This window comes from Peromyscus eremicus, chromosome 5 (genome assembly GCF_949786415.1).
Source record: "Peromyscus eremicus chromosome 5, PerEre_H2_v1, whole genome shotgun sequence".
Taxonomy (NCBI): domain Eukaryota; kingdom Metazoa; phylum Chordata; class Mammalia; order Rodentia; family Cricetidae; genus Peromyscus; species Peromyscus eremicus.
Genome location: NC_081420.1, coordinates 64,216,527 through 64,230,891, shown reverse-complemented (window position 1 = coordinate 64,230,891; position 14,365 = coordinate 64,216,527). Strand labels below are relative to the sequence as shown.

Below are 14,365 nucleotides of genomic sequence, written 5' to 3'. Positions count from 1 at the left end.
GGGCTTTTAATCCCCCTTAATCCTTGCCATGGGCAGCCTATGAATATGAAATGACTGTAAACACTTACTTTATATATTAATATTAACATATGTTAACTTAAGAAATAAACCATAAGGAAGATAAAATTGCTGACAAAACAATGTATGATGTGGCATGTTATACAGCCAAACCCAAAAGCTTTCTCGGTTATGTGCTGCTCTGGATCGTTTATGCCAGGTCTCCACTTTATTAGCATGGAAAATCTGGGGTTGACTGAGCTGTCATTTCCTATCTGAATGGCACTGAGCATGATGTGTAGGGAAGTGAAAGAATTTCTCTGAGGGAGAAGCAGGAACACAAACGCAGTTCAGTGCCCCTTTGGTTTATTCTAACTAAAAAGTATTAGCTTTTTTCCCATCTCCATTGTGCTTCCAAATGAGGCATCACCCCAGGGACAGCTGATTGGTTTCTATGGATCCCCAAAGCTCTTAGCATCTCCCTGGACAAATGGTTATGATTTTGTAGAATAAATACCATTGTTTTTCCAAGTGATAAAGTTGGAAATGTGGTTTGCTCTTGTGATGTACAGAATGTTTCTCATGATGGTGAGAAAGTATACTGAAATTGTGTTGTCGCTGTGTTTTAGCTCCAACAAGGACAATCCAGACAGCAATTTTGTGAGTCTGCAAATCAACATCACTGCTGTTGCTCAAGTGGAAATAAGAGGGTAAGTGGTAAACCATTAAGTTTAGCTTTTGTATGTAAAGACTTAAAATGAAGTACTAGACAAAACTATGTGCAAGATTCATGTGACTGGCTTTCATCCTTCCTACTCAGCATTAGACCATCAGCAAAATAAACCCTGTATAATAATTAAGTCTAAGGATAGCAAAACAAGAGGTCACTTAATTACCCAGACCAAGACTTTAGTAACCAAACTAGAAATACCACTAATGAGAAACTAAATAGCTAGATGTATGATTGTCTGGAAGAAAATCCTCACTCTTACTGTAATTACTAACATGGCGGCCATTTAACCTTGCCTCATCTCATCGTGAGATTAATAAACTGCGAGCTTAGATGTGAGGGTCAATGGCTTTGCATTCTGTATCCTGTTCTTTCCATCCATCCCATTCTTTGAAGAAGGGGCCAATAATGGAAGAGAGGAGGAGGAAGGTCAAGGGAAGTCTTTGAATGACTCTCAGCTGGGAAACCATGCTTGGCAGAGAGGGAAATTGGACTATATAAGTTTTTTTCTTATACATAGGCAGGTTTTATTGATTTTGTTACTGGAATTCTGCTTTTTTCCGATCAATAACATACTAAAAGTCTCAACTGGTATTTTAAACCCAGTTATCCTCGGGCTCTAGGATTCTGCCTGCCTTCCTTTCCCACAGGTCTTAACTGGTGCTCACTCTTCCAGGCTGACAACTGTGGATCTCTGCATGTAAAGTCATTTCACTTTGCTGATCCTCTCAATGTACAAGTCAGGGGGTTATGGCCACATAGCTAGAAAACACTGAAAGCTGAAGTATAACTACAGTCAATATGTCTCAGAGCTCATCCCCCAAAATGGTGATGGTACCCTCCTATGAGACAGTCTTTTGAACCTTGTTCTATGACCTTATTAATACATGCTACTGTACCTAAATGCTTGTGAGACTTGCCATTTTAAGCACCTATGCTTGTAATTCATCAGCTTATTGATACAAGAGTATTATGTTGTAAAATTCTGCCATAACCCATCCATTCTATGAATGTTTGGAGCTTTCTTCTCCACACCCCCAATTTTGAGAACTTTTTATGCACATCTTCTGGTAGTGTGGAAGAATTGTAGCAAGAAGTATGTTAAGAAGTGGGATTTCAAGGTCAGATAGAGTGTGCTAGTCATTTTACTGACTGACACCAAATTATTTTAAAATTATTTTGACCAAATCCCACTCCCAGAAGAACGGGGTGAAAGTTTCCACTCACTATATAATCAACTAGCTCTCAGGGTGGGTGAGAAGTAGTGTGTGGCCGAAGACCTAGCTTTAGTTCCCCCATTCCTAAGTGAAACTGAGGTACTTTTTACACTTTTGTAATTTCGTTCTTCCCATCAAGGCAAACTCAAGTTCTCGTTTGTACTAAATATGAAACAAAAATAATTGACTATTTTTTTTAACTAACAGAGATTTTTAAACACTTATCTTGCAAGAAGTGCTGTGGAGCTCTGATTAGAGTTGGTGGGACTCGGTTCTCTCCTAGTATGTGGGATCAAACTCAGGTCATTAGGCGCTTTCAACCACTAGCTGCCCCATAGGAATTCACTTGTGACTACGAATGTGGACATTAGGCTATCAGTCAGTCATCCTGTACACATCTTTTCATAGCTTACTGGATTTCCGGTTTGTTTCTAAAGTCAAATTTGAGATATAAATTACATGTTGTAAAATCCACACATTGGAGAGCCCAGTTTGTAGAGTTAGAATACCAGGAGACCACGGAAAATAATGATTCCTTTGGGATCCTTTGTAGCCAGCCCTTCCCCCACTACCATGCCCTAGCATCTTGATCTATTTTTTTTTTTTTTGTCGCTGTTTCTAGAATGTCACAGAGTGAACTCATTCAGAATGAACACGGCTTCTGATTAGCATAAAGAATTTGAAAAACAGCCATGTTCTTGCATATATATCAGTACTCTCTTTCATGTTATTGCTGAGAATATTCCATTGCATGGCCACCCAATGAATGATTCATTCCCCATTTGGTGACCATATAGGTTACTTCATTTTGTACCAATTAAGAATAAAGCTGCTATGAGTATTCACATACAAGTCTTTGTTGGGACATTTGTTTTCACAAATGGAGCTACTGAGTTGTATGGTAACTGCATGTTTTAAGAGCTTGCCCAATTGCCTTACAGAAGGGCTGAAGGGCTTTGTGCATTCCCATGAGCAATGCAAGAGAGTCCCATGTTTCCCATCACTGCCAGCATGTGAGATATACACTCATACACACACACATTCTGGTATAATAAATGTGGTTTTTAGAGTCCAATGCTTAATGACTAGTTATACTGCAGATGTCTTCCAGTGTGTTGGCCACTAGTCTATCCTCTTCTCATGAAGTACTTACTTCAATATTTCATCCGTTCATTCATTATGGAATTGTTTGTCTTGTTGCTGAGTTGTAAAAACCCCCTCACATGTCCTGGGTAGGAAATACTTGTCATACATCTGGCCTTGAAATAATTTCTCCCTGTGTGAGGTATGTGGCTCTCTATGTTTTCTTAGCAATGTTGTTTAAAGAATGAAAATCTATTAACAGATTTTGTTATGGTTTGTGTGCTCTGTGTCCTCTCTGGGTCATAGTTGTCTCCCTGAAGTCACAGCAAGCTGTGTCTTTTCCTTTCTCCAATGTTAAGCTTTATGTTTAGGTTTTTGATTTCTTTTCAGTCAACCTTTGTGACTGGTGTGAGGTTAGGCCTGAGGTGCATTTTGCTCATGAATATCTGTTTCTTCTTGGCCTTTTTGTTGAAAAGCCCACCGTTTCACCCCCTTCCTGACACTGGAACTTTTTAAACAAATCATTTGTTCAAATGTAAGGTTCTAGTCCCAGATGTTTTGCTCTGGCATATAGCAGGCGTGATAAGTTTTGAAATGGAGGAACACATCCTCATGTTTTGGCAAACTTGTAAGTGGCAGTAATATTTTGTTGATTTCCTAAAATTTTTTAATTACATATTCATGTTGCCTGTGAACAAAAATAGTTTTCCCTCTTACTTTCCAAACTGGATACCCATAAATTTAGCCAACTACAAAGTTAAGGATCCCCCAAAAGAACAGTGCTCTAACTTTTTGTTGTTGTTGTTGTTGTGTTTTGTTTTTAATTGTCAACTTGTCACAACCTTGTCACCTGGGGAGAGGAACCTCTACTGAAGAATTGCCACAATCAAATTGGCTTGTGGCCATGTCTGTGACTGGTTGATTGATTGATGTGGGAGGGCCCAGCCTCCCTAGACCTCCTAGATGTCAACACCATCCCTAGACAGGTAGCCTGGGCTGTAAAAGAAATACAGCTGAGCAGAACCCTGTGAGCTGGCCGCTGACAGCACTCCATCATGGTTTCTGCTTCAGTTCCTTCTTGAGTTCCTGCCCTGACTTCCCTCAGTGATAGACTTGTACCTGAAACTATATGCTGAAATCGATCCCTTCCTTCCCAAAGTTGTTTTTGGTTAGAATGTTTTATCACAGCAATAGGAAGCAAATTAAAACAAACACCATTATTTCTACCAGCTGCTTACAGATCCCATCCAAAGCTCTTAATCTCACAGCAATAGGTTACTGTTGGGAACAAATCAGATTAAGGTCATCAAAGGAAGAAGGATATAAGGAAGGAGCCGGACAAGTGCCAAACACTGGCTTCTCTTTTTCCTTGTCTGGAGAGTATGAACTCCTACTTCGCAGTCCTGATGTGTAGCAAATATGCAGGGAATACCACCGGCCATGACCCTCAGGGGCAGAGTTTCATTAGTCCTTTGTAAAGAGGCATTATTGATTAATTGCCTGCTCACCCAAGTGATTTCCATCTCCAAGCTGACGGAGATGTTATGACCAAAACTCCCAATCAGTGAGCTCCAGTTTCAGTCAGAGACCCGTATCACAAACCATGCTGGAGAATGATAGACGAAGACAACTACTGTTACCACTGGGATCCACATACATACACACACACAGGAACACATACACAAGCCTACGCCACTCATTCACACACATGCACAAACACACATACATACTCATACCCACATGTACACACACAACACACACACATACATACTCATGCACACATGCGTGCACACACACACACACAGATGCACACACAAGCTTGAAAAAAGAATGACTTTAGCAACATCCTAAACTGTTGCTATGCTGGGTTTCCTCAGAAACCCAGTTCTAAATATTTTTTTACTTGCTTTGTGATTCTCTGATTCATCTGACTCAAGTACCATATACTTGAAGTACAGTGATGTGGAGTTAGGAGCTAGTATTGTTTTATTTTTGTTGAGTTTTAGTTTTATTCACTTGTCTCTTTCTCAAAGAAAGGAGCCGCTGTTTTAAAAGCTCAGAGAAGAAAATATACATTAATTTTTCCTGTCTTCTGTGTTTTCGAAATTGCCACTAGTGTTCACGATTGAACCCTTGTCTCATTCCCTATGCTTATCTCAGAGCCCTGTCTTTTCTTTTAATTTGGGTTGGGTTGGGTGTGTTTGTTTTGGTTTTTCGTAGTGCTAGGATTGAACCTAGAGCCTTGGGCATGCTGAGTAATGTTCTACCATTTCTTTTGAGGCAGAATTCACTAAGTTTCCAAGGTGGGACTTGAACTCACTCACCTTGTAACCTTTGAACTTTCAGTCCTGCTGCCTCACTCTCTTGAGTAGCTAGAATTACAGGCCTGTGAGTATCTGGGATTACAGATCTGTACCACCAAATACCCTGTAGCTTATTTTAGTTTTGTTAACCAAAAATTATAGAAACCAAGCCAGGCATAGTGGTGCATGCTTTAATCCCAGCACTTGAGAGGCAGAGGCAGATAGATCTCTGAGTCTGAGGCCAGCCTGATCTACAGAGCAAGTTCCAGGACAGCCAGGGCTATACAGAGAAACCCTGTCTCATAAAACCAATAATAATAATAATACCATATATATGAGCTGTTTTGTACTTCTAAATTTAAATTGTTTTGTAAATAAATTGGGGAGTTTTTCATATTCAAATGTGTGATTCCAAGGCAGTTGAAGGGCTGCAACTGCCTTCATTCTCACACATTCATCTTATGGAATTAATGTTTTCACATGTATTTCTGCCATTAGTTACATTGAAAAGGGACATTTCTATTCTTTTGGCAGCAATCCAAACAACTAATTAAAACTGGACTTCTCGTGTGGATGCCGTTGTTTTAATTGCTATTTTAATGTCCAACAATTGACCACAATTTATTCTCTGACAGTGTAAAAGTCCTTTTTGGCCATACCACATAGCAAAACTGTCCTCTGATTATGCTTTTAAAACATTGGTTTCAATGTTTAGTTCTTCAAGGAACAAATAGTTGCTATGTTGAACATCTTCCATGTTCAGCCTTTAGGAAAAATCTAATTTTTGGTCAATGGTGTTTATTCTAAGCTACTTTATCATGTACTATGTTAAGCCCAATTTTATTTGTTGTTGTTTTTATAGTTTAAAAATAATGTCAAGTAGAGTTTTTTGAGTGGGTGAACGTACTTAGAACTATTCCGTCTGACTCCATACTACATAGCATCAACACTGTCTTTGAGCCAATTGGCATGCAATTCATTAGGACAAAGGATTTATTTAATGCAGATCTCCTTTAAGTAAGCTTAGCCTTCAGTGGCAACGCTATATATATTGGGTTCATGAAGAATTACCAAAATACACAGCCTTTTAAAAATAATCCAGTAGGATAAAGTGTATCAAGAGAGGAAGCAGGGCCCACAAGATGGTACAGCAAGTAATGCACTTGCTGCTGAGCCCAAGGACCCAACTGTTATCCCCAGAATCAAAACCAAAAAAGTAGAAGAAAATACTGACTCATACAAGATGTCTTCTGACCTCCACAGGTATACCATGGCAAACACACACACACACACACACACACACACACACACACACACACACACGAAAATAAGTAAATAATAAAAGAAAGAAAAACTTAAAAAGAGAAAAACCATGAATAACCAAAGCCTATATAGGGTATTGTCCATAGCAGGTAGGGTCAACATTGTTCAAGACAATAAATGATGTTCTTTGCTATTTGGAATTAATAGAAATTGAAGATAAGTCCTATTTTTTTTTTTGAGGCAGGGTTTCTCTGTGTAGCTTTGGCGCCTTTTCAGTGACTCCCTCTGTAGCCTAGGCTGGCCTCGAACTCACAGAGATCCGCCTGCCTCTGCCTCCCAAGTGCTGGGATTAAAGGCGGGTGCCACCACCACCCAGCAAGTCCTATTATTTTTTAAAAAGAGTTCACATCGTATTATCAATCCTTAGTTTTTAAGTTCCTGACAGCAAACAAACTTCAACTTATCAAAACTATTGTTCTTTATCCTAGAAAAAAATTTATTCCCAGAAAATGAAAACTTAAGTTTACACAGAAACTTCTGTATAAATGTTTATAGAAATTTATTTGTGATAGTCCCAAACTGTAAACAACCAAATGGTTTCCAGTCAATGATAAACAAACCACACCATAGACTATTATTCAACAATAAAGAGAAATGAGCCTTTAATCGATGGAACAGTCTAGAAGAGAAGAAATGTTTGAGTTGCTAGAGGCTGCAGTAATTACTGAATATTCCTAAAGCAGCATTTGAGACTCATGTAAGGATTTGTTCTGTTGAAATTAATTTTACCTAAAAATTGAAGGATTCTTTCAAAGGCATTTTCCCCAATAAAATTATAGAAAGTGGTGTCTTTTAGCATTCTACTTGGGGGGGCTGGGAAGTAACTCAAGGTAAATTGCTTGCTGTGCAAGAAAGGACCTGAGTTTGGAACCTCCGAATCTGTGGAAAAGGCTGCATGTGGCTGTGCAAACCCCTGCAACCCCAGTACAAAACTGCAGAGATTGGTGGATTCCAGGGTCTTGCTGCTGGGCCAGCCCAGCGTAGCCAAAACAGCGAATGCAGAGTTCAGTGAGCTGTCCTGTCTCAAATATAAGGTGGAGAAGTAATCAAGGAGGACATCTCAGCATCAAGCTCTGGCCTCCACTTCCTCCAAGAGAGGGAAGTACATATGAACACATGCACACACATGAACACATACACACATGAAGTTTGTCTGTGTGTACACTGGAAATGTCAAGTGAATTTCATGCTTAGATGATGGAAACACCTAGCTTTTCCTCTCTGGTCCCATGAGCTGTCTGTAAGTCAACTCTAGGCTTTGGTCATTCTTGATCCTAGCTGGCCCTGAGTCTGGCTCTGCTCCCTGCAGGAACAAGAGGCAAAGGAATCTACAAAGAAGGAATATATACAAAGTGGCCACTGTTCTAGGCAGACATCTTTAACCAGAAACTGTATTTCTTCCCAACTAGATATTGAATACATCTCACAGGAGCCTAGTTATATTTACACACACACACACACACACACACACACACACACACACACACACACCATTTCTTACCCTGGGTAAAGGCAGAGATTATATAACCTCTATGCCTAGAGACATATACACATACTTTTAAGAATAGATAGCAGGCTTTATAAATGTACATGTGTGTATTCAACTGTTCATGTCCATTCAAGAATGCTCTCTCCTCTGCTCCCTAGTGTCTAAGATATATAAGACTGTAAAACAGTGACTGTACTATAGAGCAGTAAATAAGAATGTACAATGCTTGAGTCTTCACTATTACTCAGTAATTTCCCCAAGACTTACTATCAATATCTTACCATGTATCAGACATATCCTCAGATAACTGGAAAGCACTTTGCTTCCTTTGTAAGTACATATCAATATGCAAGGAAGACATCCTTAGTAGGCCCTCATCAGTAATCAACCTAATATTCCACATTCCAGAGTGTCTCACCCTCCGCAGATTGTCCTGCCCATCCACAACTGGGAACCACAAGAGGAGCCCCACAAAGAGGAGGAAGTCGGTCCTTTGGTGGAGCATATTTATGAGGTAGCTATTTCTTTTTTAATTATTATTTAATTAATGTATGTGTTTGGGTTTGCCTGTGTGTGTATGTGTGTGTGTGTGTGTGTGTGTGTGTGTGTGTGTGTGTGCAGCAAGTGTGCCTGGTGCTTGTGGAAGCTAGAAGGTGGCATCTGATCCTCTGGAACTGGAGTTACAGATGGTTGTGAACTGCCTTGTGGGTGCTGAGAATGGAACTTAGGTCCACTGGAAGAGTAGCCAATGCTCTTAACTGCTGAGCTTTTAATGACTGTTTCCATTTCCTTAGGAGTTATTGGTCTATTTAAATTGTTTATCTGGTCTTGATTTAACTTTGGTATGAGGTACCTATCCAGAAAATTGTCCATTTCTTTTAGATTTTCCAATTTTGTGGAGAACGGGGTTTTGAAGTATGACCTGATGATTCTCTGGATTTCTTCTTTGTCAGTTGTTACATCTCCCTTTTCATTTCTGATTTTGTTAATTTGTTAATGCTCTCTCTCTGCCTTTTGGTTAGTCTGGATAAGGGCTTGTCTATCTTGTTGATTTTCTCGAAGAACTAACCCTGTTGAATAACTGTAGACAGACACTCAGTCCTCAGTGGTGAGATCTGTTACCTGGCTTGAAACATTTTATCTTATTAAGTCACCTTTTAAAAATATTTTTATTTGTTTTCTATTCAATATTTGAACAGCCTATGCATCAAAAAAACACCTCGCTCCTTTAATTGTATTTCTTCTCACATTTTCAGATACCCTTGAACTTACCTATATATAAATTAAATGTTATTACCTATAAAGTACTATTATAATACTCAATGAATTATTCATTATTGTGAGAAAAGATAGATATAACTTATGAGGCAATAACATGATAGAATCATTTTACTTTTTTATTTGTGTAACTGAAATTGAAAATGAATCATTTATTCTGAGATCTGAATACCCCATGGATTAGTCAACTATCTTCCAAGGCAACAGCATCCCACAGGAAGAGCCCGATGTTCTTTTCCCACACAAAGTCTTAAACTGCTAATAGTAGGATCACTTATTGACATGTTGCCTAAAACATTTAAATTTAATTAAAAAAACATATAACAGAAGCTTAATTTAGTAGTTATTTAGGTTTTTCTTTAAAGTTAATGCCATCAGCCATCTAGTAATTCATTTTTAGGGGACCCAGGATGGAATTTCAGAAAAGTAAAGCTCCAATCAGCTTTCTGGTTGAGATCCCTTTTTCCTTCATTCTCTGTCCCTTCATGCCACTGAACCAATTGTTCTGAATATGACTTTCTGTTTTTTAATTGAAAATAGATTTGAATACAGTATATTCTGATTATGGTTTCCCCTCCTCCCCGATCCTCCCCACTTCCCTACACACTCAAATCCATACCCTTTCTTTCTCTCTCTAGGATACAAATGGGCATTTAAAATAATAATAATAATAATAATAATAATAATAATAATAATAATAATAATAATTAAAATTAGATAAAATAAAAACAAATAGAGCAAATAAGAGCCAAAGAAAAAGTTCAAGAAACACACATAGGCACAGGGACATATCATTTGCACATGCAGAAAGTCCATAAAAACATGAAAGCGAAAACCATAACATATATATGTTATGACTTTCAAAGGACCTGTAAGGTGAGGGAGGAAGCCCTGACAAAGCATTATGAGACAAAGAACCTCAAAACACCATTGAGTTCATTATGTGTTGCCCTTCTACTGCTGGGCGTGGGACCTGGCCTTAAGAGTGGTTTGAATACCCAATGAGATTCCATTGGAGAAAACTCATTTTTCATTTGCAAGTGATTATCAGTTGGAGGTAGGTTCAGGGATAGGGATGGGAGCTTATGTCTACTTCCTCTCTCAGTGCTGGGATCCCCCCTGGCAAAGACCCATGGAGAAATTGTGCATGCTGCCACAGTCTCTGAGTTCATGTGTGTGTCAATCCTGCTGTGTTTGGAAGCTCTTGTTTCCTTGGTGTCCTCCACCACCTCTGGCTCTTATCATCTTTTTACCTCCTCTTCTGCAGTGTCCTCTGATCCTGGGGGGGGGCATTGATAAGGGGAAACATCCCATTTAGGATTGAGTGTTCCAAGGTCTCTCACTCTCTGCATATTATCCAGGTGTGGGTCTCTGTATTAGTTCCTATCTACTGCAGGAAGAAGCTTCTCCGATGATGGATGAGTAAGATACTGATCTATGGGTACAGCATAATGTCTTTAGGAGTCATTTTATTTCTGAATATGACTTTCATCTCAAGTGACAAGAATGTATCAGTTACTTTTCCATTGCTGTTATAAAATACACTAACAACAGTGACCTAAGGGAAGAGGGTCTGTTTTAGCTTATAGTTCCAGAGGAATACAGTCCATCATGGTAGGAAAGACATAGCAGCAGGCAGTGGGCAGGAACAGGAGGCCTGCTAGTCACATTGCATCTACACTCAGGAGTCAGAGAGAAATGCATGCTTATGGGCATGCTCAGCCCACCTCCTTCATTTATACAGCCTAGGGGGAATAGTCGCACCTACAATTAAAAAGGAGCCTTCCCACATCAATGCAAGATCAAGATAATCCCCCATGGGCCCATGTCTCAGGTGATCCTAGCTTCTGTCAAGCTGACAATTGACACTAACCATTACAAAGGGCTATGAAGGGCTTCTCCCCGGTTAACAATGAAGATGTTCCCAAAGGTGAGCTCTTCATCTATGGAGAAGTGATAACTCCTGAGTAGCACTGGCATAAAAATTTCCTTCAACTGTATGTTCAGAATCCCTGGCCTGAACTTAAGCTTTTCTGATAATAAAAGGACAGTCTATCCTAACGTAACTCAGGTCAAGAACTTCACAGGGAAAATAGCAAGGTGTTGACTCATTTATTGAACTGTGTGAGCCAATTTCCTCTTAAGAATGGTAAAACTTCAAAGTTTGGAAAAATGTTCAGATTCAATCATTTATGTGCAGCCCTGCATCTAGGATTAGCATAAACATCATGAAAGTTTAGAGTAATCACCAGGACACCCCCCACTAAAAAACCCACCAAATATTTCTTACACACTAATCTCATCTCATAATATGCTATGTTGGTAGATGCCATACTCCTTTAGTGATGTGAATTAAGCAGGCCATCAAAATAGGCAAAAACAAAAACCACATTGCTTTACAGATTCTGGTGATAATTATCAGAACTGAGGGGGACAAAGATCTCTACAAATTTTGAAGAGAATGTGTAAACTCATAATTCCTTCCAATGGGCTCAGTGTTTGGGGGATGTGGTCTGCGTCCTGTGAGTAGAATTCGTGTGTTTAAAACGTTCGTCTTCGTGAGATATACCCTTCCTTTCTCTGGGGTTGCCTAATGACAACACACCAGGACCTCGGCTTTGGACCAGTCACTGGCAGAGAATTGTAGGGCTCACAGGCCAGCTTTGGGGCTTGATGGATGGCTGTTTTCCCAGAAGGGGAAAGCGAGTGCATCACATGTGGTTGAAATTGACAAATCAGTAGTCAGGCAGGAGGAGGCAAATTCCAAATGTAAAGAAAGGATGACTACATTGTGGAAGCCTATAATTAAAACTGCATTTCTAGTGCTGCCGTTACATTTACAGATAAGCATGGCAGTGATCTCACACAGTGAGTACAGATGGAGCCTCTTTAATCTGAAAACAACGGGATGTACTATGAAGTCCAATTGTTTTGATGCCTGCTCCAAGCAGAAAATACCACACCTGACCTCATGAAACAGGTCATAGTCAAAAACACAAGCACGTTAAAAACATTTATAATGGGCTGGGCAGTTAGCTCAGTGGGTAAAGCCCTTGCCATGCGGGTGTGGCAAGCTGCTTGTCATCCAAGTGTGTAGGAAGCCCAGACAGGAAACCCCTGGAGCCAGCTGAATAGCTACACCAGCCCCATAGCAGTGAGCTCTGAGTTCAAGTAAGAGCTCAATACATAAGGTGGAGAGCAATCCAGGAGGACAGCTGATGTCAGCCTCTAGCCTCCAGAAGTCACCTGCACATGCACAAACACACTTCCAATAAATAAGTAAAAATATCTAAAAGGTTGCCGTCAAGCTATATATAATAAGGTATGTCTGAAACATCCGTGAATCTTGTGATTACAGTAGGGTCCCATCACTGAGATTTTACATGGTATACGTGCAGTATTCTGAGGTTTAAAATACTTCAGGTCCCAAGCATTTTTAATATGAATTGCTCCAGCTACATGGTCTTTGGAAAACCCATGCTCAAAGCTTGGCAGAGTCTTCCCTGAGTATCTCCACACTGTAATTTCAGAATTCCCCCTGCCTGGGTGCATTCTATGTTCTGTTTCCTACTGCCATAGTCAAAGCCAATAACATGTACTTTTCAAAACAGACACATAATAGACAGAGTTGGACTACGTTTCTTAATGTGTCACATTCTTGCAGCTGCATAATATTGGACCCAGTACCATCAGTGACACCGTTCTCGAAGTGGGCTGGCCATTCTCTGCACGGGATGAGTTTCTCCTCTACATTTTTCATCTTCAAACTCTGGGACCTCTACGATGTCAAACAAATCCTGAGATCAACCCACAGGATATAAAGGTACGTGTGGTCTAGCCAATGGCTCACTTTAAGTTGCTTCCGTGATCACTGAGCAGACTTTTTCTCTTGATTTTAAAGGGCGTAACCTAGTGTAAACTCTCAATCCGAGCAAGTGTTGACTGTTCATAGCAACCTGTCGACTACTGAGCCTTATTTGATGATCACCTTCTATAGACGGTTTGATCAATAGCACAACCAAGCCAAAATCATAATTAGGTATGTCACATTTAGGAGAGTTAGTATAAGATGTCATTTTTGAAAGTCTTCTTGGTATATTGCCCAAAGACATACGGATCTTTGCCAAAATGGGCGCTCGCAGCTGTTGTCAATAGCAAGTGGTAAAATGTGAGAATTTGCCAAAGGCTGTCTCAATGCCCTGAGAACCCCTAGATTGGAAGGTTCAGGACTTCCCGGGTAGTGAAAGCTTGTAGAGAAGCCCAAAGCAGTGCTGTGCAGACTTTAAATGCTCCTGGGGGTCTAGAAAAAAGTGATGGCCAGTGCAGGACCTGGGGAGTCTATGGCACTACAGGGTCAGGGAGGGACCTTGGACCTATTAGAATGCAGAGTCAGAGTGGGGTCTAAGGAGTCTATTAGAAGCAGGATCAAGAAAGGGTTCTTGGAGGTCTATTAAAAGGCAGGGTCTAAAAAAAGCCTTGGGGGGGTGTCTAGAGAAAGAATGATAGGACATGACCTAAGAGTCTGTAACTAGGCTGGGTCAGAGCAGAGCCTGAGGATTTATTAAAATGTAGATTCTGGAAGTAGCCTGGGAGTCTATTGAGAGCAGGTTCTGGGCTGGGCCCAAGATTCTCCCTCTACCTGTTTCCACCTTCTGTGAAACAGAAGCAGCTACTTTGCAGACTACTTGTTCATTAGTCCAAATGTCCCAAGGCAGATTCCGTCCAGATAAAGGTCCAAAGTTGGCTTAGATTCCTTCTGGGAAGTAAAGAAGTGAAGTAACATCAGCCCTTGAAAATGTCACATTTGCATGAAAACAAAAACAAAACATTGTGTATCGAATGTTGTCCTCAGAAGACAGCCTCTCTCAAGAACATTCTCCTAGAAGCTACAAGGGCCCAGTGTCTCTGGTGCAAAGACAGACTTCCTGAACCACAGGCTGAGCCA

At 40.1% G+C, this 14,365-nt stretch overlaps 1 protein-coding gene across 1 annotated transcript in view; it reads left to right on the top strand.

Annotated features, from left to right (window-relative positions):
- Itga8 (integrin subunit alpha 8) overlaps positions 1 to 14,365 on the top strand; it is a 180,223-nt gene that overhangs the window by 125,542 nt on the left and 40,316 nt on the right. Inside the window, exons 23-25 of the mRNA XM_059263596.1 lie at positions 627 to 707; positions 8,551 to 8,656; positions 13,085 to 13,243. Of these exons, the coding sequence (XP_059119579.1) occupies positions 627 to 707; positions 8,551 to 8,656; positions 13,085 to 13,243 (346 nt within the window). The remainder of the gene's footprint in view (positions 1 to 626; positions 708 to 8,550; positions 8,657 to 13,084; positions 13,244 to 14,365) is intronic.